The sequence below is a fragment of the Somniosus microcephalus genome, chromosome 10 (genome assembly GCF_052327205.1).
Source record: "Somniosus microcephalus isolate GS21.2 chromosome 10, FLI_Smic_1.0, whole genome shotgun sequence".
In the NCBI taxonomy this organism is placed as follows: domain Eukaryota; kingdom Metazoa; phylum Chordata; class Chondrichthyes; order Squaliformes; family Somniosidae; genus Somniosus; species Somniosus microcephalus.
The window spans coordinates 114,145,088-114,172,029 of NC_140996.1; the positions used below are offsets into that span (position 1 = coordinate 114,145,088).

A 26,942-nucleotide genomic window follows, 5' to 3' on the forward strand; every position below is an offset into this window, starting at 1 on the left:
GTAAATTATTTCAAACATTTATCACTCTTTGAGTAAAGTTCTTTTGAATCAGTTTTAAATTTATTTTTCACGAAATAAATTCAATTATACTGGGAAGGAGGGATAGTTTTTCTTAAAGTGCTGGGGATTTTCAGTAACGCCAACCCCACTGTCTCATAAATCATGAGACACACTCTTAAAAATCATGAGATTTGGTAAGAAATCATGCGTTGCTATTTTTTTCAAACATAAACCAATATAGATTGACAGTTTGTTTATAAACCTCATTAGTGGCTTTATTTACTGTCTAACAGGTCACAGCTCTTTACAAAAACTATATTGCTGCATCTGAAAATGCTTTAAGAAAAACTTCTTAAAAATCTTATCTATTATCACCACACTGCCATACATCTCAGTTTAAGGTTACAGTGACTAAGACAAATTAGTTATACAATTAAGTATATATATTTCTGGCTTGGGCCACCTGCCAGCAGGAAGAGGCGAGCACTCCACCCACTGCCTGCCTGTTTGATGCCTGATGTTAAAATCAAGCCTTAACTCTCCTGTGAATGAAAACCAAAGCCTACACTATTATACATGCTGTGCCTGCAATAGTCCAGAAGTAACAATACATTTTATTGTTGTTTTTGGCCACCGCCATAAACTCTGCTCCTTGTCACTGACTCCATCCTCCTCCCCAGCCACTCATTCAGGCTGAACCAGACAGTGTGAGAGTTTGCTGAGTTAAATCATGAGTTGTTGCGGGGGGGGGGGGGGGGATTTTCATAAACATTGTGGCCGCGATTTTGCAAATGGATGCGGGTTCCAGTCCCGCCCCCAACTGCATCCGGCTAACGGGTGTGATTTTATGTCGATTGGCCTTGCCAGCCAATTAAGAAGAAGCTGGTCAGATGACATCATGTGATGACGCATCATCTGCCGGTTTTCTTAAAGGGACCACACACAATTTTTCTTTGACAGCTCATTTCTCAGTGTTTGACAGCATTGAGGTGCTGCAAACATTGACAATGATTGTTCACAGGTGAGCTCTTGCACCCAGGCTCTCCAGTGACTCCCTCCTTAGGCTAGAACAGATGGCAGTTGCTGGTGAGGTTACAGAAGCAATCTGTCACTGGTGAGAGAGGTTCTCCCAATGAGGTGGGACTAGACAGCCAATTCAAAACATGTTACCTACAGAAAAGTGTAAATGCATTAAAAATGATTTTCCCAACATTTCATTACCTCTGAAACTCACCAGTGCACCATTGGATCCTTCACACCGCTTCTGCAGCTGTCATCAACGTAGAAATATTACAGCAGACTCGCAACACGCCACACTTACCTGCCGTGGTGTCTGGATGTTGGGGAACCCGAGGCAGAAGGGCCAACATTTAAAAAGAGCCTGTTAACAAGTATCAAGTACCTGTTAACAGCCAGGTAAGTGGCTATAATCCTCTTCCTGCCGCTAGGTATCGGGTCCATGCACAAATCAGGGACCCGACACTTGGGAAGATTGATTGGAGGCGGGTTGACAGTGGGTTTCCTGCCCGGTGTCAATCTTTGCCATTTTGACAGCGGTTCCGCCTTCAATCCCGCACACTGAGGACCAGCAAAATTCCGGTTTGTGTGTCTCGCGATTTAATCAGGAGAGTTGGCATTACTGCATGCCCAACAATTGAGTTCAAACGTCATTGAAGGAGTAAAAGGAGTTTGGATTTTGTACCAATTCTGGACTCCTTTTGCTTTGCAGTTGCCTCAATGTGGTAGATTAAAAACATCTGTAATACAACCATCATACATTGTTTGTGCTCCTGCTATCTGTTTCAATGGGCGGGACTGCTGGAAAAATGGCAGAATCTGGGGGCGGGTACCCATCCCGCCCCCAACCTGCCTCTGTGCCATCTTCCCAGGAGGCGGGCAGCTGACCCGGGCCGGGTCCCATCTCCTGGAGGCGGGAAGGGGATTACAGCCACTTAGCTGCTTGTTAACAGGTAGTTAACAGGCACTTAAGAGGATTATCCCCATTTTTCCAGCAGAGGCACGGGCTTCCCAATGTCGGGGAAACCCCGTCACTGAGGCGAGCAGTGGGCCTACGGGGGTCGGAGGGATCCAAAAGTGCGCTGTGGAGGTCAGTGATAGGTGCAAGTGTGGAGTGGTAAGTATGTGAGGTGATAGGAAATGTTTACTTACCTTTGTTTCTTCCGGCAGGCTTCAACAATTGGGGAACCGGAGACTCCCACATCCCACCGGCAGAGATGGCAGAATGGCTGCTGCATTCTCCGATGCAACAACCATCTGATTTCTGCTCGCAAAAGAGGTTTGATGAGTCTTGAATACAAAAACTCACCAAATAATAGAGAATGTCAGTGTTTGACGGCTTCACACAGCTGTCAAACTATGACAATTCATCTGTCAAGAATGTTTGACAGATGAAACGTCATACGCTGAGACGTTCTCTGTAACTGGCTTCCCCTTAATTAGCCTGCTAAGCCCGCTGGGCGGGCTTAACAAGGTCAATCAAGGAAAAATAGTGTGGGTTGGCCACAAGTCGTTGGAGGCGGGACTAAAAGCCGACAAGCAGCAGTCCCGCCATTGACAAAATCCAGCCCAATGTGTATCTGCCAAGGAAAATCTATTCCTCATCTCCAATCCATGCCTCCTGTCGATGCAAACAGATTATGCTGTGCAACTGAGGAGAATAAAGAATGAAAGGAGAAGAGAGGGTAGGAAGAAAAAAACTGCAGCAACTTTAAAACGAGAAGAAAATGGCCTTTTATCTGAAGCTGCGATTCTGAGAGTCATTCTCCTATACAAATTCTCCAGTTACATTGCAGTTATAACTGTATTGTTGATTCCCCTGCAGGTGCAAGCAGTTGTTTGCACTTCTCCTCATCCCTCTTCTACATTTCTTGCCTTTGTTCGGATCCTGAATTCCAGGAATCACGGACTCACCTCTGACTGGTTCGCAATCTCGCCCAATGGACGGCATGTTATTTCTGGTGCCCGGTGCACACCCTACTTGCACATCAGCTCAGGAGACAGTGATGCATTGTGGTCGGAGGAGGCGGAGCGGGAGCCACCATTGACCAGGCGATTTCCTTTGCCTGGTTCGAGCTCTTTCAGCATTTGCCTTGTGGAGCCTTTTGTAAAAGGATTCTACTTCATCCATCCACTGTTCGGGTCCCTCTGGGTTTGGAACTTCTTGCAATTTCTGGCTGCAGCATGGGAGCATTAAGTGGTCTCTGAGGACTGTAGTTGCGTGTTCCCATAGCAATAATTAGGAAGTGATAGAGCTTTCATTCTCTGAGATAAACTAGGTAAGCTGTCTTCAAATGAAGGCTGCAAATTCAGTCACCAAAGATAGAGTTGTTGTAATGCAAGTGTTGGAGTGAAGGGGTCGAGTGTCTAGTGTTAGCTGGATACTGAAGGTGCATAGTTCGACTTTATCCAGTGATAGCTATGCAACACACACCAGGGGCTGGATTTTCATTCAGATGCGGGTTGGTGTCATGAAATCCGCATTTCGTGTTATCTACACGAATCTAAATGGATGTGGAAGATTGATGCAATTTTAACTTAATTGTCCAATTGATTTCCGACGTGTGGGAACCCTTGGCAAATGAGTTTCTCCTGACTGAAAGTTGCCTCCGATGATGTCATCATTGCTGCTGCATTTAAGGTCTACAGCAAGCCTTGCTTCTTCTGCAGACTGCCAAGCTTTTTGACTGTGGAGTGAGAGGGACCTGGAGGCACCATGAGCAGCGGGAGACCCAGATCAGCTCCTCGTTTTGACGAGGTGGCCTTGCAGGCTTTAGTAGATGGGGCTACAGCCAACAGGGAGGTGCTCTTCCCTGCAGACCAAGCAGACCAAGGCAGTGTGGATGCAGGTGACTGAGGAGGCCAACTCCTTGGGAGTCACCCGCAGAACCTGGATACAGTGCCGCAAGAGATTTCATGACCTTCTCCGCACTGGAAAAGTGAGAGTGGTTTTCCCATCACCCTCAATCTGATCCCCATTGCCTTTCCTCACCAGCACTCAGCTTCAGCAATCTCTTCCTCCCACATCCCACTTGACCCTGACATCTATATACCCTTACCCATTCCCTTTCTCTCTATGGTCATATTCACATAACTATTTGACTATGCAGCCCTCACGCTCCCTATCACTCTGATGTAATGCTGACAACACACAGGGAGGGCCCTTGGTCTTGCCACCTCACTCCATCTTTGTCTCCTTCTAAGTATCGATGCTATGGAATCTCTACACTCACTCCTTCATTCTCACTTTGTTGCAACATTGCGCAGATGTCACTCACTACCTCTCGCGAAAGTCGGAGCCGCCTTTGGCACTGCTGCTCAGACATGTTGAGGTAGTTGACCCTGTGTCTGTAGACCCTGTTTGGGGGGTATCTCCTGCGCTGACGGGCTTTCAAGCGCTGCCTTCTGGCCTGTGCAGCTTCAGGTGGGTGAGCAGCAGCCTGGCGCTCCTGTTGTTGCTGCTGCTGTTCCTGGTTCTGCTGGCGCAGTGGCTGGTGCTCGACATCATCTAATGCCCAAAAGGAAAGGAAATAAATGGCTCCCATGCTTCTGGTATATGCCTCAGTTGAGGAAGCGCTCAGTGAGGGTGGCGAGAGGGGTTTCCCAGGAGGTCACACTGGAGATGAGTGTCAGGCTCCAAACTTCCACAGCTATGGTTATGCCTTCTAAAAGTTCCCCCAGACCTGAGACAACAAAGTCCTGCCACCTGCAAATGATGGCTGATCAAATCTCCTCTTTAATGGTTGACCTGCAGCTGATAGTCAGCAATCCAATAGCTCCCACCAGGTTTCACCATCGTGTTTCCCACCAGGCGTGTTCAACATGGGAAAAGGGTTAAATTCGCAAGGGCCTTTCAAAATAGGATTATAGAGGCTATTTAATGCTTGTTAAGGGCCTTAACAACCTATCCCGCCTGTTGGAGGCGGGACGGAGTCGGGACCATTAGACACGACTGAGTTAAAGTTGCTCGGAGTTGGGAACCAGGCGGGGGGGACCCGACCGCCAGTTTTCGCAATTTTAACCCCCCATACGCCTCCAATCCCGCCTCCATGGCCCAATGAAAATCGTGGCCCAGGAGTTTCCCAGCTGCAGTCCCTGGTTTATGTTGAATTACCTGATCTCAGCTGGTGCAACGATAGGAGTGATATGGTTGACCTCAATGTCTTTGGGTTAGGGAGGTGATAATCAGTCAGCTTTCCCAGTCCTGATCACTGTTCAACCACCACATTGGGTGAGCACAGAGATGGCTGACCTGCAATGTCCCGTGTATTTAAATAGCCTGCTAATGCTCACTGTTCTGGCTCACTGGAGGGAGGCAGGGGCCCTTAGAATTGCAACTCAGCTCGGAGTCTGCATCTTCAAGGAGGAAAGGGTGGAGTGAGGAGGACGGGGCATGGAGAGGTGGAGAAAATTGAGTTCTTCCTTGTTAAATCATATTTAGTCTTACTCGTCATTATGTGGAACAGTAAATGTTGTAGCTTCTGATTAAGGGTTGAGCACGTAAGAAAAATAATAATGGATCAATATTCAAACAAACTCTGGGCTGTCCTACTGCTAAAGTCCTGTTAGTGGCACTACTGTGCTGTTAGTGATCACTATTCTCAGCAACAATACCAGCAACAACTTAATGATACTTCAGTTGGTTGTAAAGCTCACATTAAACTTAATTTGTGAAATGTAATTAATCGTTGGGAATTTATTTAAATTTGCAAAATGTGAAGCTTAATTGCTCTGAAAATTAAAGGCCCCGGAGCATTCGAAAGTAAAAGTACCTCACCGCCAAATTGCTACATGAATAGACTGATTTATTCAGGGAAGATGCATCCATTGCAAATCACAGCTGACGTTTAGACCATTGCTTGTCAAGTATGAGTTAGGGCAGGCATTAGGTAAACTGCTTGTCCCCAAAATTCCATGTGATAAATTGTGCCACATTTGTACCCCAAAGGTTGGACTTGCAGCTTCTGACCCTCTGCAGAGCTGACCTGCCATAATTTGTGGTCAGCTCATTTAAATATCCATTGGTGTTTATCTAATGAAGCTTCTGTGGAAAATGGGAATACTGTACCTGATGTGCTGGGAAATTAGGGTGCAGCCTTTAAAAAGCCATATCTGAGGATTGCAGCAACAGACTGGGGAGCAGCAGGTAAGTATCCTTGGCTCGCTGAGCTGACTGTTAGGCTCTGGATGGCTTATGTGTAATATTGTGCCACATTTTAAAAAAATGTCTTCTACTGGGAGATGCGTTAATAAAGGGAGCAGGACATGGCAAGTAGGCACAAAAGAAATGTGCACAATTTCAACATGACAGATGAGATTTAGTAAAGAGAGAAACTGCTGGAACTCCATGAGAGGAAACCACCAAGAAATGCACCTCGCGCCACCTGTTGACATTATTGTTCTCGGGAGGGCTGGATTCTGAAGGATGAATTCATCGTGGCAACTTGCAGCAGACCTTTGGGGAAAGATTGGGTTGACTTGCACCTCTCGTTAACACCCCCAGGGGCGCTAACGGGGCACAAATCCTCCAGCGCCCGGGCGCGGCGCTGCTAACGCCTCCCACGAAATTCAGCGGAGGTTAGCGGTGGCGGTAGCCAGTAGCGTGCAGCGCTGCTGCGCCGTCGGCAATGACATCAACGTTGTGCACAGCGCCCGCCCGCAAACTTCCCTTGTGCCCCCTGACCTATCGACTGACGATATGTCCGACAGGGTCAGGGGGTGTTTTTGCAGCAGCGGCAGCGCAAGCTAAAGGGGCAGGTGTCAGGCAGCCATTTTTATTTTGGCTGACTGCCAGCACCTGCCCCCTTTCACATTTTTTATGCGGGGTTCCGGCCGCGATCACTCAACACAGCACTCCTCTTCAGTGCCGGGTTGTTTTCATTGCATCCCGCTCCCCGGTGGTCTAGCAGGGCCCCACTATGCGCAGCGCTAGGCTCTTCCCCTTTAATCAGGGGAGGAGGCCTAGAAACATAGAAAATTAGGAGCAGGTGTAGGCCATTCGGGCCTTCGAGCCTGCTCCGCCATTCAATATGATCATAGCTGATCCTCTATCTCAATACCATATTCCTGCTCTCTCCCCATACCCCTTGACACCTTTTGTGTCTAGAAACGTATCTATCTCCTTCTTAAATATATTCAGTGACTTGGCCTCCACAGCCTTCTGTGGTAGAGAATTCCACAGGTTCACCACCCTCCAAGTGAAGAAATTTCTCCTCATCTCAGTCCTAAATGTCCTACCCCGTATTCTGAGACTGTGACCCCTCGTTCTAGACCCCCCAGCCAGGGGAAACATCCAGTCTGTCTAGCCCTGTCAAAATTTTATACGTTTCAATGAGATCCCCTCTCATTCCTCTAAACTCTAGTGAATATAGGCCTAGTCGACCCAATCGTTCCTCATACGACAGTCCTGTCACCCCAGGAATTCGCTGTACTCCCTCTATGGCAAGTATATCCTTTCTTAGGTAAGGAGACCAAAAGTGCACACAGTACTCCAGGTGTGGTCTCACCAAGGCCCTGTATAACTGTAGTAAGACATCTTTGCTCCTGTTCTCAAATCCTGTTGCAATGAAGGCCAACATACCATTTGCCTTCCTTACTGCTTGCTGCACCTGCATGTTTGCTTTCAGTGATTGGTGTACAAGGACACCCAGGTCCCTTTGTACATCAACATTTCCCAAGCTATCACCATTTAAATAATACTCTGCCTTTCTGTTTTTCCTACCGAAGTGGATAACTTCACATTTATCCATGTTATGCTGCATCTCCCATGTACTTGCCCACTCACTCAACTTGTCTAAATTGCCTTGAAGCCTCTTTGCATCCTCCTCATAACTTACAATCCCACCTAGTTTCGTGTTGTCAGCAAACTTGGAAATATTACATTTGGTTCCCTCATCCAAATCATTGATATATATTTTGAATAGCTGGGGCCCGAGCGCTGATCCCTGCGGTACCCCACTAGTCACCACCTGCCACCCCGAAAAAGACCCATTTATTCCTAATCTCTCTGATTCCTGTCTGTTAACCAATTTTCAATCCATACCATTATATTGCCCCCAATCCCATGTGCTTTAATTTTGTACACTAACCTCTTATGTGGGACTTTTTCAAAGGTCTTCTGAAAATCCAAATACACCACATCCACTGGTTCTCCCTTATCTATTCTACCAGTTACAACCTCAAAAAACTCCAGTAGGTTTGTCAAACACAATTTCCCTTTCATAAATCCATGTTGACTTTGTCTAATCCCGTTGATATTTTCTAAGTGTCCTGTTATCACATCCTTTATAATAGACTCTAGCATTTTCCCTACTACTGATGTTAGGCTAACCGGTCTGTAGTTCCCGGTTCTATCTCACCTGCAATGATGCAGCGCTATGTGCCACTGCGCGTGGTGCTGTTGCACGTAGCACTGTGAACTTCAGTAGTAGCACCCCCAAGAAGGAGGTGGGGTGCTTTCAGTAGCCTCCTATTGGGGCGCTACTACTGAATTTTCGGCGGAGGGGTGCTAACTTTTTCAGGGTGCTAAAGTTAGTGCCCCGGTGACGTTAGTGCTCCAAAAGGAGCGCCACCCAATTATTTCCCTCTTGTGTTGAGGTGGGGGATTCTATGCATATTGTCACACACGATCTGGACATTCAGCGAGAGGTAGCCATTACTGTTGAGGAAGTTGAGGGGATTGGCCATGGGAGCTAACAAAGCAATGTGGGTGCCATCTATTACACCCTGCGCTTGGGAAAGCCAGCAACCCCGTAAAACTGGACAGCCCTATATTGTTGTTCCCTTGCTGTGAGGCAATTTCCCAGCTATCCAGAAATGTTCGTCAGTTACTTGATGATAACAAGCCCAGGTGACACCATGGCAAATATTACAGAGATCCCCGGGAGTGCCAGAAATGACCCATGTCATAAAAATTGACTGAGGTTGTGACCTTCTTAGCTACAACCGGCGTAGTGTGGGCAGACATTGCTAGCTGCATGTTTCCTTGCAAGAGCTGGTGCAGCTCTTTTTGGTAAAGCGTATTCTTCTAATACACTGCTCATCACTACAGTTTCTATAGGTAATGTGTTTCCTGCATATTTTTGGGGGAGGGGTGTGGGTAGTAATAGCTTGAAGAACGAATCCTCCTCAAATGCTGCTTCATTCTCCTTTTCTCTATCCTGCTCTTCCTCCCTCTCCATGATAATAGGACACAAAGGTATGCCCATTGGGAATCCCTTCACTTTTTGTCAATCTCAGCTGATCCTGGCAATAGATGTGCCTTATATTTCCTATTCTAACTTACCCTGAGTGCATTGAGAGTGGAACTTCTGGAAATTCAGGGCTAGAGCCCCACTGGCCCTCATTTTGATACATGCACATTGGATTCAATGGGGACTTGGCAGACAGATCACGAATTGGGGTACATCGCTTTAGGGACAGCTTCTACCCCAATTTTAGGCCCCAGAAATGCTTTAACAGTGTGAAATTTCAGGGCCTGGTTATTTGTTCAGGCAGCTGGGCCTTGTTCAAGTACTTTTGTTCACATCAAAACTCACTTTTAAATAGACAAAAAACTCACCTGTGCTGAGAATCAGAGGCAGTCTTTTCATGATGGTTTGAAGACTACTTTTTTGGGTGGAAAGAAAGGCTGAGCTGAAATGATTCGTTAGGGTAAGATTATTACCCATCTTGCACCTACTTTGTGCAGATATAAAGTCACAATATCGCAGGCTACTAAAATATGTTAGACCAAACTTTACATTTTGGAAACCCAATAGGCCTCTATGTTTTAGCATGTGTGAATCTTCTCTTTTGTATGTTTGTTCCAGTTTTCAAAGCGTGACAGTTATTGAAATGTGCTTCCTGTATTCTCTCTGGGGATCAGTAATGGCTTCCGACGTACAGCAGCCATGACAAGCCAGTACAGTCACATATGAGCATATGATTCATATGCGGAGGCGGAGCAGGCTCAAAGGGCCGTATGGCCCACTCCTGTTCCTAATTCTTATGATTCAGATAGCAATAATTTGAAAGGACACTACATTTGATATGTGGGTAGCCTATCTGTCTACCAATTTAAAAAAAAAAAAACACCCTGGTTTATCCCAATATGTGGAATTTTTAGTGGTGACTCATGTGGCACCTTTACAGGGAATGTCAATTTGTATCAAATCAATGTTTTTATAAAAGCTGGTAAATTTTGTCAAAACTTGTAAACTCTGATGTCAATAATTGACAGATTTACTATAGAATGAGAATTATTACTGTGATATTAATTTCATAATTAGAAAAGTCAGATTTCTGGAGAAAATTTAGCCTTTAATTCTGTTGGCTCCTGGTTATTACAAATATAGCTAGAGGATAAACAAGGTAAACTTAAGAGTCATGGTAAATTGAAAGTCTAAAACACTCTACCATTTCCAGGTTACCTGGCTTATTATTCCATGCCTTAGTTGATCAGGTAGCGTACAATGGCTCAGGCACCAAGGAGATTGTTATATTTTAAAGCTTTACTCCGATATTTAGCTCATGCTCCGCACCAAAGATCACCTGTCAGCCATGATCTCATTGAATGGCGGAGCAGGCTCGAAGGGCCGAATGGCCTACTCCTGTTCCTATCTCTATGTATCTATGTATCTATGAACCCTTGCTCCCTGTGAGCTGAAATATGACTTCATACGCACAATATCAGGTCCTGTAACGTTGCATAGGAGTTGAACAGAACTTTTATCACTGTAGTTAGCTCACTAAATTGACACAAACCCCACCATGTTGTTTTAGCTTTCGGATAGTGAAAGTATAAGCACTCTATCAATCATGTGACTTAGGCTATAAACTACAAGTCGGACCTATGGAAATTAAAGGTTAAACAGTAGCATAAAGTCAATGCGGCAGATTTCACTTAATTACAGAATTATCAACTTATTCTTCCTTGAATACAAAAGTAACAAAAAGTGTAATACTAAATCCGAACCAGCACCACAACATAAAACTTACATATTAGTTTCACCTAAACATGATGGAGTCTTTGTGCATTCGCCTCATTCTCGAGGAACCCAGAAGAACTACAGAGCTGGGAAAGGCTGCCTCATTTATCTGTCAGAATCGGTAGCTTGTGACTGTCCATCAAGAGCCTTTGACCTCAGAAATGTGCTACCAGCAAACCAGAGGGACTAGCTGACAATCTGCCAGATTCGAAAGGACATAACTATGCAGATAGTTATCAGAAACTGCTTCTAGTGAGATCAGCACTAATAGCTCTGCAATTAAAAGATGTTAACATCTCAAGCCCAATGACTGTCATGGCTGCCATATGTGGCTGTGTTGTCTGTGGACCTGGTTTTCCCCACAAAGCAATTTCTAGCCATACCTACACAATGTGGATTCTACCCCACCCAGCCACACTAAACCTACGCTCGAACGTAACCAGTCATATGTTGTAGATATTAACAATACATAAAATTATGATTTGAATTGCAAATAAACATCCTGAGTACCATCAAAGAAGTAATATATTACATGACTACTTTAGTTGAAGTTTAATTTGTAAAATTGGTAAGCAACTGGACCATGATTACTTGTGAATATTTCACAGGGCAAAGAGAAAGAATATGGGAGTAATTGGGTATGGCTTGAGAAATAGAGAAGTTCTATAATTCATGAGCTTGCCTCTGTAGCGACAACAATTTTAGTCTTTTTGCCCCAGAGGGCTGTGAATGCTGAGTCCTTCAGTATATTCAAGGCTGAGATAGATAGATTTTTGGACTCTAGGGGAATCAAGGGATATGCAGATCGGGCGGGAAAGTGGAGTTGAGGTCGATGATCAGCCATGATCTTATTGAATGGTGGAGCAGGCTCGAGGGGCTGTATGGCCTATTCCTGCTCTTATTTCTTATGTTCTTATGTTTCTTATGTTCTTATGTCCTATAATCTACAGTATTTCAAAACCCAAGCTTGGTGTCACCTAACCACAACTTCCTGATTTATCTTATCTTTTCCTGTTTTTGACCTTGGTACTGTTCAGTACTGTGGACCTTGACTCTTCACTTGAGTTTCCCAATATTAAGAAAAAAATCCTCTGCTTTTCAAATTTCAGGAGTAATTTTCAAAGAATTGCCTTTACAATATTATAGCTAATAGTGGTCATAAAATAAAAGGTGATTGTTAATTTAACAACAATTTACATTTATATAGCACCCCTCACATGCAGGAAATGTTTCAAGGCACTTTACAATAAAAAAGAAAGTGATACAGCGGACACGAAGGATGTGTAAAGAGGAGGGTAATGGAGAAGTTAGGATGGGAAACCAAAAATACAGTCAAAGAGAGATGTTTTCAGCAGGATTTTAAATCTGGGAGCGAGGCATCAAGATGCAGGCAATTAAATAGAAAATTCCATAAAGCAGGAACATAGTGCCTGAATGAATGTCAACTGACGATGGAGCAGAAGAGTTGAGTATTAAATGAGTAGAGCATGCACTCAGGGATGTAAGGCAAGAGCAGATCACTAAGGTACGTTGGGTTAAAGCTAGAGAGAGATTTGAAAACAAGGACAATGTAAGAACACTGGGATCGATAACCTGACAAGAACATTCATCAAGGGCACTGTTGAGTCTGTGTTTTCAAATGCAGTTATACTGAATAACAGGACACAGACTACAGAAGTAAGTAAACAGGTCTTTAGTGATTGAGGGTCAGGGCTGAACTGAGATACACTTTGCTCCGCAGGGTTTATATACCGGTGTGGTCACCACCGGTACTACAATGTACAGGAGCCATCAAAAAGTAGTCCATCACCTTAAGGTATCCTCTTAAGGTAGTACAGGTTACATACACTACAATTCCTCCCCTTTTAGCTTAACAGTGTACACCCCAAATTAAAACATTACATGGATAACATATATACAATGTACACACAAGAACTGTTCAGTCTCTGAGGAGGCCTCCTGATCCGGCCCGGATAACGCCTTTCAGGGGTCTCTGGTTCTCGTTGCTGGGGTGACTCATCCACTTGATCTCCTATGGATTTAACATCATCCAATACGTTCGAGTCTGAGGTAGATGCTACAGGCTCAATAAGTTCTTCAACTGGTGTCTCTACCGTAGACATGGGGTCGACCCTTGTTCTCGATTCCACAAGTTGGTTAGCATGACGTCGTATTACATTCTCTCCAACGTCTACCGTGTACATCAAGGGTCCTTGTCGTGCATGAATTGTTCCAGGTTGCCATTTATCATCCCTATAGTCCCTGGCCAACACTGGTTGTCCTATTTCAAAACTACGAGTGGCCTTTTTATTTACATGCTGGAATTGCTTGTTTTCGACTTCCCGTCGCACATTGGGTTTTAACAAATCCAACCGGGGCCGCAACCTTCTGTTATAGAACATTATAGCAGGGCTTTGATTTGTCACTGCATGCGTGGCGTTTCGATACGCCATTAGGAAATTGTCCACCTTGTGTTGTAGTGGAATATGATCTTCACTCATGGCCTTTATCGCCTTTTTGAACGTTTGTACAAATCTCTCGGCCAACCCATTTGTAGCCGGATGATATGGGGCAGATGTATAGTGTTTCACCCCATTCTTTTTCATGAATTTCTGGAATTCTTCTGACACGAACTGTGGTCCGTTGTCTGAACAAATTTGCTCCGGCAACCCATTCCTTGCAAATATGGTTCTTAGAACTGCGATCGTCTTCTCAGAGGTGGTGGTCGACATCTTAATCACTTCTGGCCATTTAGAATGTGCGTCTACTGCTATCAAAAACATGGAATCCATGAATGGACCTGCAAAGTCGATATGCACATGTTGCCATGGGGCTGAAGGCCATTCCCACGGATGCAGCGGTGCAATTGGAGGTGCATTTTGAACTTTTTGGCACCCTGAGCAGCTTTTAGTCAGATCCTCTATTTGTTTGTCGATACCTGGCCACCACACAAGCCCTAGCAATGCTTTTCATCTTGACTCCCCCCAGATGACCTTCGTGCAATTCTTTCAGAACTCTCTTCCCTTAATTTAGGAGGAATAATCACCCTTGTTCCATACATCAATGTTCCTTGACATACGGACAGCTGTTCTCGTCTGGCTGAGAATGCTGGTAACAGTGGTTCGCCATGTGTTGGCCATCCCTTCACTGTCAAGTCGTAGACCCGAGACAGTGTCGGGTCATTTCGGGTCTCTCTCTCAATACTCGCATTGGTGACTGGTAAGCATTCGATGATGGTCGAGTGAAATATCTCGACGGTCAACTGCCGGTGCCTCTTCCGCTGTAGGTAGTGGCAGGCGCGACAGCCCATCAGCATTACCATGTTGCTTTGTACCTTTGAATTCAATATCATATTGATGTGCCCCTAGGAAAAGGGACCATCTCTGAAGCCTCTGCGCCGTCATTACCGGAACACCCTTCTTAGGGTTGAAAATGAAAACCAACGGCTGGTGATCTGTCAGCAGCGTAAACTTTTGGCCCTGCAGGTAATGGTTAAATTTCTTAACTCCCCACACGAGGCTGAGAGCCTCCCTATCTATCTGAGCATAGTTGCGCTCAGTGGAGGTCAATGATCTGGTGCGAAAGCGACTGGCCTTTCCGAGCCATCTGGAAACTTATGTGAGAGCACTGCCCCGATACCATATGGAGAAGCATCACAAGCTAAGCGAATAGGCAGCGTTGGGTTAAAGTGAGCCAACACTTCCTTAGAGGTGATCAGTGCCTTGCTCTTTTGAAAAGCCCACTTACAATCATCGCTCCACTTCCATGGTATTCCCATTTGCAAAAGTGTGTTTAGCGGGTGTAACACCGTGGATAAATTTGGAAGAAACTTGTGGTAATAGTTAACCAACCCGAGGAACGACCTCAACTGGGATACATTTTCCGGTGCAGGAGCTTTGACAACAGCTTCGATCTTGTCAGGTGACTTATGGAGCCCCTCCTGGTCAATGACGTGGCTGCAGTACAAGATTCGCTTTTGAAAGAACTCGCATTTCTGGCGATTAACTCTGAGCCCATATTCTTTCAATCTGATGAGCACCTGCTCCAAATTCGCGAGGTGATCCTTATCGTTATCTCCTGTAATCAGGATGTCATCCAGGTAGCATTGTGTGCCTGGGATTCCCTGCAATACCTGCTCCATGGCCCTTTGCCAAATCGCTGGAGCCGATGCCACTCCAAAAACCAGTCTATTATACCGATATAAGCCCTTATGTGTGTTGATCGTGAGATACTGACGTGACGCTTCATCAACTTCCATCTGTAGGTACGCCTGCGCCAGGTCTATCTTGGTGAAGTGTTTCCCGCCAGACAGCGAAGCGAAGATATCTTCAGTCCGCGGAAGCGGATATTGCACTGTGTGAAGAACTGGATTAACAGTGATCTTGAAATCGCCGCAGATGCAAACCTTCCCAGGTTCCTCCGGCTTGTTGCTCAATGAACGCTTCATGACAGGAACAATGGGTGTAGTCCATTCACTCCAGTCCACCTTGGACAGTACCCCTGAACGTTCTAGCCCTTCCAGCTCTGCTTCCACAGCAGGTCGTATCTCATAAGGCACCGGTCTGGCTTTGAAAAATTTTGGGTTTGCATGTTCTTCAACCTTGATGGTTGCCGTAATTCCTTTCAGTGTTCCAAGTCCCTGTTGGAACACCTCCTTAGCATCGTCTAAGATTTTGGACAGTCGTTTAGGTTTGACGTCGCCCTCCGTACAGGCATCTACAGTCAGTGCTTGTATGGAATGCCAGTCCACATTTATTCTCCGGATCCATTCCCGTCCCAGTAGTGGCGGACCTCCATCAGGTAACACATACAAGTCCATTTTCTGACTTTCTTTACCATTGTAGACCACATTTACTTTTATCTTTCCTTTGGGGTATATTCTTTGCCCCGTGTATGTTTTCAATACAATCTCCGTATCCCTCAGGGGAATGTGCGAGAATAACCTTTTGTAATCTTGCTTATTCATGACTGTTAATGCCGACCCAGTGTCCAATTCCATCTTCACTTGGACTCCTGCTATCCGAAGCATGACCCAGATAGTTTGGTGGTCTGCTGTGTTACCCCCATTATGTATTTTCAGACAACCCAGTACCTTACTGCTGGAGTCTGAATCCGTCTTCTGTTCATCCGAACTGTTCTCTGTCACCTTGTGTACTTTTTTGTACTTCTCCTGCGGTGACTTTTTGCTGCTGGTCTTCTTTCCTGACCGGCATACTCTCGCTATGTGACCAAGTTTGCCACATTGCCTGCATTCTTTGTCTTTGAACCAGCACTGGTTCTGGTCATGCGTTGTCCTTCCGCAACGATAGCACTTTACTGCGCCCAATGCCATTTCATTGGTGCTGAATTCCAATGGCCTTTGCTGTATCTCTGCAGCGCCCCGTGCTGCTGCCTCGTGGGATGCTGCAATGCTGAAAGCTTTGTCCAGCGTAAGGTCCTTTTCCTCTAGCAGTCGCTTCTGGGTTCCTTCCCTTAGGAGCCCACACACAACCTTCTCTCTCAGTGCGTCTGCTAGTCCTGTTCCGAACTGGCAGTACTTTGATAACTTGCGCAGTTCTGTTAGGAATTCAGCGTTGCTTTCTTCTTTAAGTTGAATTCTTTTGTAGAATTTAAATCGTTCCGCTATCAGCAGCGGCGTGCAGTTTAAATGCTCTTGCAGGATAGTAACAATATTCGCGAAACTCTTCCCTACCGGTTTGTCCGGGGTTACAAGGTTCCTTAATAACCCGTACATCTTCGTACCCATTGAGTTTAATAGGGTTAGTGCTTTCTTATCATCCGGTACCTCATTCATTGTACAGTAAACTTCGATGCGCTCCACATAAGTGGCCCAATCTTCCACATCGTTATCCAAAGCAGTGATGTTACCCATTTTTGGCATCCTTGCTGAGTTTCTCCTTTCCCTTCGGATATTATTATTTTTTAATTTTTTTATTTACGATGGCGGCTTTTCCCGCGCTTGGCAGCTTTTCCCGCGCTTGTCTTCTTCCCCCGCCGACTCAAAATGGCGATTCCTGCGCTGTTGCTGTCCATGCCTCCCAGCGGTCCTTTATTTTCCCCTGCGCTGCTGCTCTTGTTCCCCGCCGCTCCCGCGGTCCTTGTGGCCATAAACGCTTTTCTGGCTGCTGCGCGTCTCTGCCCCGATTGCAGTCTGGCCCCTGACACCGGCTGCGGTCGTGTTCTCTGCCCTTTTCGTCGTTTTCCCTCCCCTTCTCCCACTGACAACTCGGCCGACTTCCCCCCCGTGCCGCTCGATCGGGCTTACGCACTGCTGTCGTAGAAGGGATGCTCACTGATGTTTGACTTTGTGGCCAGAAAACCAACCCAGGTTCCCGATGGCCTCCCGTGCGATGCAGTGCTCAGCAGGATGTTGAGGGCGGAAGCCCTTTTTCGACGCCCGTTTCTGAGGACGAAGCTTCCTTTGATGCAAAACTGCCGCTAGGTAAGATCAGACTCGTCGCCACTGTTGAGTCTGTGTTTTCAAATGCAGTTATACTGAATAACAGGACACAGACTACAGAAGTAAGTAAACAGGTCTTTAGTGATTGAGGGTCAGGGCTGAACTGAGATACACTTTGCTCCACAGGGTTTATATACCGGTGTGGTCACCACCGGTACTACAATGTACAGAAGCCATCAGAAAGTAGTCCATCACCTTAAGGTATCCTGTTAAGGTAGTACAGGTTACATACACTACAGGCACCAAATGAATTCTTGACCCCTCCACCTTAAATTCCAGACGGTTTCTTGACGAGGAGTTATCACCCAGTTAATGATGCCTAAATTTGGCTTGATAAACCATTTTACGTCAGCCAGTTTGGGTTCTATTAGTAACTACACTGACAACCTCTGATCGGATTCGCACAAGTTCCGAGTGAATAAATTAATCCTTTCTTGCCAATTATCAAAGAATAAATTGGACAACAAAGTCATCAACTAACATTTGTTTATTAACCTTAGAATCATACTTAGTAGCACTCAAGCTTAAACATTGAGGGGGAAAAATTCAATATCGCTCCATTTGGGGCGCCATTATCGGCCGTGCGCAAAGTTTAGCGCCTGGCACTAATTATCACCTCCGACGGCAAACTTGGCTTTTATCGCCCCTGGAGGTGATTGGAGCGCTAAATCGGGCGCTTCACACCTGTCTTAAGGCGCAAAGTCCGAGGAGCGAGGCGCTACCTCTGAGCACTGGTGAAGCAAGGAAGTGCATATCAAAATGAACCTGTAAATTGCTGCTCAGTACCCAAACTCATTCACACAGTGTTGAATCTCTCCAGAAGTCTCTCTCTCTCTCTCTCTCTCTCTCTCTCCCTCAGAATGCGTGGTGCAAAAATATCACCAACAAAAAAAGGTAGGAAGCGGTCACCTTTAAATAGCGCTCCCCCAGTCCCTTCCTGACTGCAAAACGCTCCCCTCGACCTGTCGTTGCTAGCGGCAGGGGGCAAGGCAGGGGGCGCCACTCAATATCCGGTCCGGGGCACTACCGGGGTGTTGCGCACTCGACTGACGTCACGATCTGCCGGCGCAGGAGATCGTGGCGGTAGTGTTTAGCACCGCCACAAAATGTCTAGTTAATTTCGCGAGCGGCGCAAACATCGCCACGCCCAGGCGCTAGTTGCTTGTCGACCCATTAGCGCCCTCTTAAGGCGCTAACAGGAGGCGCAAACAACTGAATTTTTCCCCCTGAGTATGCAAATAATTAGTAGATAGAGATAATTGACTAAATAAATAAGAGATTAAAAATGCAGATGGATACTCTCCACTTGCCTGGATAAGTGCAGGCAACACTCAAAGCTTCACACCATCCAGGACAAAGCAGCCCGCTTGATTGGCACCCCATCCACCACTTTAAACATTCACTCCCTCCACCACCGGCATACCGTGGCTGCAGTGTGTACCATCTACAAGATGCACTGCAGCAACTCGCCAAAGCTTCTTCGACAGCACCTCCAAACCCACGACCTCTACCACCTAGAAGGACAAGGGCAGCAGGCACATGGGAACACCATCGCCTGCCACAACCACAAGTTACACATCATCCTGACTTGGAAATATATTGCCGTTCCTTCATCGCCGCTGGGTCAAAATCCTGGAACTCCCTCCCTAAGTGCACTGTGGGAGTACCTTCACCACACAGACTGCAGCAGTTCAAGAAGGCGGCTCACCACCATCTTCTTGAGGGCAATTAGGGATGGGCAATAAATGCTGGCCTTGCCAGCGACACACACATCCCATGAATGAATAAAAAAAAAAGTTCAGTTATGTCACAATAATTCAGCATTAATTGCTTGCTAATTATAAATCTACAGTTGTGATCAGTGTCTGAGATTGATATAAATTGGTGAGAGTAATTTAAGATTAGATTTTTTAGATACTTAACCAGTTAATACCATTAGATAACCAGTCTATTGAATAGGTTAAGGTCTATATACTTGTAGCCAACAATGTTTCCAGAATTTATATAACCTCGTCCTTCTGAGCTGGTGTTTATAAACTGGTTGCCTCGCCTTCCTGTGGAAGAGTGGTGTTAGCCTTCTGAGATGCAAGTGTAATAATCCTCCATCCATAGAGGTTCTGTTTGTTCCTCCTGGATCCTCTGTTGCTGGGTAAACTCATCTTCTGTGCTGGTACTTGTATTTGGATCACATCCTTTGATCTCAGGGATGCTTGTACATCTAAATGACACACTTAAATTTGCCTGTATCTAGCTGGTATATCTATACAGTTTTAATGTTTTCTCTCTCTGTCAGAGATGCACCTCTTAGCTTTATAGAGATCAATCTGCATATACTAGACAAAGAATTCCTAAATGTTATATTACAATGACTACAACAAGCACTACTGTTTTTAAAAAAAATAAATAAATAAAAATAACTGTACCTCAACTAAGAGCTAAGAGAGTGAGTTTCTCTGGTGGGGTGGGATTTCTCCCACTCATCTGCCATAACTTTGTAGGAACCTTATAAAATGCTGTTTACAGTTTTCTGGGGTTTCTGCAGATCCTCTGCTGAAGTTCCAATGGATGAGTGAGAGAACCCCTGTGGATATTCACCCCCTAAAAACTAAGGTCTGTGGATTGAGGACTTTGGTGTCAAAAACACTATCTTATATATCCTTAATTTCCAAAGAAATTGCCTCAATTCTATTGACCAATCTGGTGATACGTGTGTTAGAAGAGTTCAAGTCTTTTGGTGTCAATCACCTCACACAGCCTTTTGGTACCCCTGTTGATCTTCTAATCAATGAAACAGCACCTAGACACACCAGGTTGCTCATTTACTCCCTAGCCTCTCAGACCTTTGCTTACAAAGGGTTGCACACAGATCCAGATAAGGCAGGACATCTTTATATCCCCCTGTGGTCTTGGTGGCTTGTCTTCTATCCCTGGTAGGAAATGTTTTGTTTGTATAAGCCTTCATGCTTTAATTAGCATTAGCTCATTCCTTTGACAACAGTTTGAGGCAAACTTAAGGCAACTCTCTTACAGCAAGCATTCTGAAATCAAAGCAAGAAGTCAGTGGAGTGGATGACATGATGGGATAATGCAAGTGGCGATGTGAGTTGTGGCATTTTGGATGAGTTCAGGCTTGTGAAAGGTTGATGGAGCAAAACCAGGTAAAAGAGAGTTGGAGAAGTCAAGCCTTGAGGTGATGAACGTATGGACAAAGGGTTTTGGGTGCAGAATAGGAGAGATAGAAACAGAGTCAGGCAATATTGCAGAGATTGAAGAAAGCAGTTTTGATAATGGAGCAGGTTCCTGACTCGGCACCAGATGACAGCCAGGGAAGTTAATGAAATGGAGGCCAGAGGCATGGAGGTGTTGCTGGGAGTCACATCAATTTTGCTGACATTCAACTGGATAAAGTTTTGGCTCTTCCAGGTCTTGATATCAGACTAGTCTTTGTTGCATTATAGCTTACAACTGTTTCCCCTAAAATCCCACATAGATTTCAGTCTGGGGGGGTCACAGAACTGTTGAAGGGCGATGAAGTGAAAGCAGTAGCCTTTCGGGTGCCCAAAGTATATAGTTTTTAATTATCTGGGAATTAGGAAGACAGAAACAGTGTAATATTCTCTTCACCATTGAACTCTTGTGTTCTCTTAAAACTAGCCCATTTTGAGTTGGAGGATGATGTGCAAGCAGAATTCTGTTGGCCATTCTTAGTTTTATTTTCCCAGGATGGCAAGAAAATGAATTGCAGCTCAAAGTGAAGCATGCCGACACCATCACTGAGTATTACTGCCAAATGGCCTGTCATGTAAGTCGAGGGGTGCTGTTTGTGCTGTAGGAAATGCCATTTATATTCTGTCACTGCTTAAAAAATAACCTTGTGTCATTAGGCTGTTCCAGAGGCTGCCTATGAACCCATATAATCCAGAGGGTGAATTGGGAACTTCAGCTACCTAAATGTAGGTGAAGAATCATTAAAATTAATCAAAGTTCAAAAAATATGAGGTGAAATGACATTCAGTCCTGGTGGATTATTTTCTGTATGTTACAAGTGTTTTCAACAGTTATTGACTGTCTGCATTTATATGTGAACTATAAAACAGTTGGTAATAGTGATGTATCTATGAGGTGCATGGGTCTCCCTCAAGTTCAATCCACTATACTGCACATCCATTACCTAACTCAATCACGTATTTTGTTATGTATAAATGGGCAAAGTTAATCTTTTATTTTTCCTTTCCACAGGGATGGTCTGGTCAGAATGTAAAAAAATGTGGTCACAAGGTCCCAGGGAATACTTACTGGAACTATGGAACTTATTAGATTTTGGAATGCTAGCCATCTTTGCAGCATCATTCATAGCACGATTTATGGCTTTTTGGCATGCCTCCAAGGCACAGAGTTTTGTGGATGAAAAGATCAAAATGGATTTAGTTAATGCGACTCTTCCAACAGAAATAGAGTACTACACCTTTGGTCAGTTTGATACATTTTGCTATCAGTCTTTATTATGCTGGTTAATTTGCTCAGTGGCTATAAAGTCCAAGTAGTTAGGTCCTTTATTGTTTAATTGAATCTGACTAATTGAAAGTTGAAATTGCTATAAGATTAGAACTCGGTGATATTGGTTCAAATTTTCTGAGGAAGTGTATATGTAATGTACATTGTATATGCTAAAACCCTACGTCATGGTTTCATAGAATGGCCGAACATATGAGTCCTCATATGGTAAGTTTACGGTCTCAGTACTAAAAATAGCTTGTCATTGTTACTGTAACAAACTGTTTCTTTAACTGGGAGCAAATCCATAATACAACAAGCTCTATTGCCATGTTAATTGTGAGTCATTTAACACACAATTCTGTGCATGTTAATATATTACTGTTCCATTGTAATTCTGCTATTTGAATACTACTGTACATTAGTTAAGAAAAGGGATTCCTATGAATATTTTATTAATACTCTGATATGTTAAAGTGAATACTTAAAATGAATGCTTGCCACTTGTATGAAGTTAAAGCGTAGGGACTATTTGTATGCAAACACAGATATGTGAAGTTAATATTAGGCTACAAACATACAGATACTTGGGCCTGGGAATTCCTGGGTTCCTGATGCGGCAGTGCAAATGTAGTGGAGCGCACTTATGCTTGGTGGAATCAAAGGAGGCTGATCACGTCAGAAAACCTGGGGTCAGCTCATTTAAATAATGTTGGCGGGACAAGCATGGGAGCCACGCCAGCAGGAGGTCAGTTACGCTGAGCGAGCCTGGAAAGATCAGGAAGGAAACGGAGCAAGGGTGTAACTTTCATCTTTAAAGGGGTCCATGCAATTACAGGGCTGAGTGGGGTCTTGGAAGAGGTACTGAAAAGGCTGCTGCTAAAGAAGAAAGAAGGCACGCATTGAGCTTCTCAGAAGCTGATGTGGAGGTGCTGCTGGCCTAAATTAAAGAAAGGAAGGATAAAATAGTTGGAGCACCAGGAGTACTGGTCATGTAGAAGGAGGTGGCTGTGGATGTGAATGGGACCACCATAGCTCCAAGGACCTCTTTGCAGTGGCGAAAATAGGTTAATGTCCTCACTAGGCCAGCAAAAGAATGTTTCCAAATGAATGATAGGGCAGATAACTGAATCACAGCAAAGCACATGGGTATTCCCTAGAAAAATAGTCAAGCATTGCCCTTTAGAGCATCACATGGCACCATGCTCCTTGTCCTAGAAGAAAAGTCACTTGGCAGCAGTTATGTAAAGTGTCTCACATCCTATAATGCATACTAACACAATGGGGCAGTAATTCCTCCCCAAACGCGTGAGTACGGAAGGGGTACTCGCGCGTCTGGCCGGAGGAAATGCCGGTTTTCAGCATGCACAGCGCATGTGCTGAAAACCGGCATTTCCTCTCCTCTAACCCAAGAGGTGAAGAGGCTAGCGTGTGCGCTGTAGGGGGCAGCGCGTGCGTCTTGGATTTCCTCTGTTTTGGGGGATTTGCGCATGTGTAAAGGCCTCCGGTCTTTACGCTTGTAAAAAGCACACGTAAGTATTTATTTTTACAGGTAAGTGGTGTATTAGTGCAATTTAGAAATTTTTTTCCACAGATTTATTATTTTAAAGAATCTACAATAAGGTAAGTTTAGTTTTAGACCCTTTTTATTAAAAAAAAAATTTTTTCAAAAAAGAATTATTGTTTAAATTATTTTTTTAAACTTATTTATATTAATTTAATGATTGGGATGTTTTTTTAAAATTTTATTTAAAGTTTAAGTAGTGTTTTGGGGTGCAGTACTTTTCATGAGTTTGACAGTTCTTACTCTCAAACTTATGAATGAAGTTTCCCCTCCCCTGATTGGCTGAACAGTGCTCACCTGATCCCAGCCGGCACATCGCACTAACTACGCCGCTGGGTCAGGTTAGCACAGCGCGCCGACATCAGAACCGGGCCACTGACAGGAAATCCACTGCGGGCCAGGTTTCAGATGTCGGCGCGCCGGGTAAGTGCACATCAGGGGCTTGCACGCGCGGCAAGCCCCCGACACCAAGTTCTGGGCCATTAAAGTCTCTCATCCTAGGTTTTGGAGGTATATGTTAACTAGATTAAAAAGTATACATGGCAACATTTCGGAGGGACTGAAGGCTATTTAGTTGGCTCACTATCAGGGATTGAAGAATATTTCTAATTCCGTGAGGTCTGTTCTCCCACTGCTCACTGATAACCAGAATCCTGTTCCCAGAAGCCAGTGGTGAAGCTGGCGCTCGTGCTCATGCTCAGAGGCTGCTTCCCCTCATTGCAGCAACACAGAGGAGCACTCCAACAGAAGCCTTTAATTATACAGCACCACATTGCCAGGGATCCCATGTCAAAGAGTCAGCCTGTCCCATGTCCACCCCAGGAGTTACCGGCCCGCAGAGAAGGCCCACCTCCATCCCAAAAGGCTCATAATATTTTGCAGCAGCCATCTTCATCTCAGACTCCAGACCCTCAGGTAGCACATAGAAAAAAGTGTTAGAATAGAGTAGAGAAAAGCTAGCTTAGTCACAAAGGGTGTGCATGGTGACAAAACCAAATAACTTGTAAATAGTTATAATGAATTGCTGGATTTGATGTAAGGACTGCTTGGTGTTTGATTCTCTTGCAAGACAATGGAGAACAGGAAATGTGCTGCTGTTGGGACTCAGGATTAGGATGTAATGGATAGCCTTGAGGAGCAAGGATTTTAAGTAGACCATAGAGAGTTTGATGAGAGGAAGTAGATCTTTGAGGGCTGAGACATCCAAATAATAGTGTTCTATTCATCTGTAAAGACGTGCCAATGAGACTGCCTCTGAGCTGTCCAGTAGCTGTTGTCACTGCACCTGCATCTTGTTCATGTGCCGGGTCTTCAGTATCAACTGTGTTATCTTCAGACTTCTGGCATCCTCAAGGGCATCTGCTTATCAGTCCTTTCCTGATTATAAAGTTGTGAAACGCACAAGGTGTTATCCAAGGTGGTACTGGGCACATATTGCAAGACACCTGCATTTGAGCATCCCAATGACTTCCTCAATCCTTGCCTTTTGTCGTCATGTGTGCTTCTGGCCAGGGTTGATTGCATGATGCAAAGAACCTAAAAAGCAAACAAGGGTTAAATATAAAATAAATATAATAAGTATTTTAAAGGCATTAAGAATGATTAGAAAGTTGCATTACTAACACTTTATGATAATTCCTTTTGGGAAAAATAATATATAGAATTTTTAGATTTCACATTTCTGAAAAGGGCAGGGGCAGGGGTGGGGATGGTGGGGTGCAGTGTGAAGACCTACATAAGCATTGGGTAATAAGCTCTCTGGGGGTTAAGTTGGATAACCCCTGAAAACGGGCGCAGTGATCACGATGTGTGATTAACTCACGCCTGTTGATTGCTCTGCAGGCAGGTTGCCAACTTGGTGCTGCCTGCTCCATGATTACTGCATTCAGCGAGCGCTAACCGCACTGTTGATTAGCTGCATGCATCAGCAGGGGGCCCAATATCACTCCTTAAAGCTAGCCTGCACTACTTAAAGCAGCCTGCACCTCTAAAAGCCTGCTAGTGGTCCTGAGATCATTCTGAATATTGTGCTGTGGAAGATTCAACAATGGCTGACCATGGGAGAGAGCGTGCACCAAGGTGTTCGGATGCTGCACTGGAGGTCTTGTGGAAAAGGTGGAAAGAAGGAAAGATGTCCTGTATCCTCAGAGGGTTCTGAGGCCCTCCAGACAGAGTCGCAGGCTCCAGAACTAGCTGCGCCTCTAGCCAAGCTGTTCCAGTATAGCTACAACAATGGCATCTACCCGACAATGTGGAAAACTGCCCAGGTATGCCCTGTCCACAAAAAGCAGGACAAATCCAATCCGGCCAGTTACCACCCCATCAGTCTACTCTCAATCATCAGCAGATGGAAGGTGTCGTCGACAGTGCTATCAAGCGACACTTACTCACCAATAACCTGCTCACTGATGCTCAGTTTGGGTTCCGCCAGGACCACACAACTCCAGACCTCATTACAGCCTTGGTCCAAACATGGACAAAAGAACTGAATTCCAGAGGTGAGGTGAGGTGAGAGTGATTGCCCTTGACATCAAGGCAGCATTTGACCGAGTGTGGCATCAAGGAGCCCTAGCAAAATTGAAGTCAATGGGAATCAGGGGGAAAACACTCCACTGGCTGGTGTCATACCTAGCAGAAAGGAAGATGGTTTTAGTTTTTGGAGGTCAATCGTCTCAGCCCCGGGACATTACTGCAGGAGTTCCTCAGGACAGTGTCCTAGGCCCAACCATCTTCAGCTGCTTCATCAATGACTCCCTGTCCATCATAAGGTCAGAAGTGGGGATGTTCGCTGATGATTGCACATTAATCAGTTCCATTCACAATTCCTCCGATTAATGAAGCAGTCAATGCCCAAATGCAACAAGACCTGGATGACATTCAGGCTTGGGCTGGTAAGTAGCAAGTAACATTCGTGCCAGGCAATGACCATCTCCAACAAGTGAGAGTCTAACCACCATCCCTTGACATTCAACAGCATTACCATTGCCGAATCCCCCACCATCAACATCCTGGGGGTCACCATTGACCAGAAACTTAACTGAACTAGCCACCTAAATACTGTGGATACAAGAGCAGGTCAGAGGCTGGATGTCCTGAGGTGAGTGTCTACCTTCCTAACTCTCTAAAGCCTTTCCACCATCTACAAGGCACAAGTCAGGAGTGTGATGGAATACTTTCCACTTGCCTAGATGAGTGCAGCTCCAATAACACTCAAGCTCGACACCATCCAGGACAAAGCAGCTCACTTGATTGGCAGCCCATCCACCACCTTAAACATTCACTCCCTCCACCACCGGCGTACCGTGGCTGCAGTGTGTACCATCTACAAGATGCACTGCAGCAACTCGCCAAGGCTTCTTCAGCAGCACCTCCCAAACCCGTGACCTCTACTAACTGGAAGGACAAGGGCAGCAGGCGCATTGGAACACCATCACCTCCA

At 45.1% G+C, this 26,942-nt stretch overlaps 1 protein-coding gene across 3 annotated transcripts in view; it reads left to right on the forward strand.

The window, feature by feature from the left end:
- LOC147111637 (short transient receptor potential channel 6-like) overlaps positions 1 to 26,942 on the forward strand; it is a 263,222-nt gene that overhangs the window by 113,324 nt on the left and 122,956 nt on the right. For all 3 annotated transcript variants that reach the window (XM_085998725.1, XM_085998727.1, XM_085998726.1), the window contains exon 6: positions 21,685 to 21,915. In XM_085998725.1, the coding sequence (XP_085854851.1) occupies positions 21,685 to 21,915 (231 nt within the window). The remainder of the gene's footprint in view (positions 1 to 21,684; positions 21,916 to 26,942) is intronic.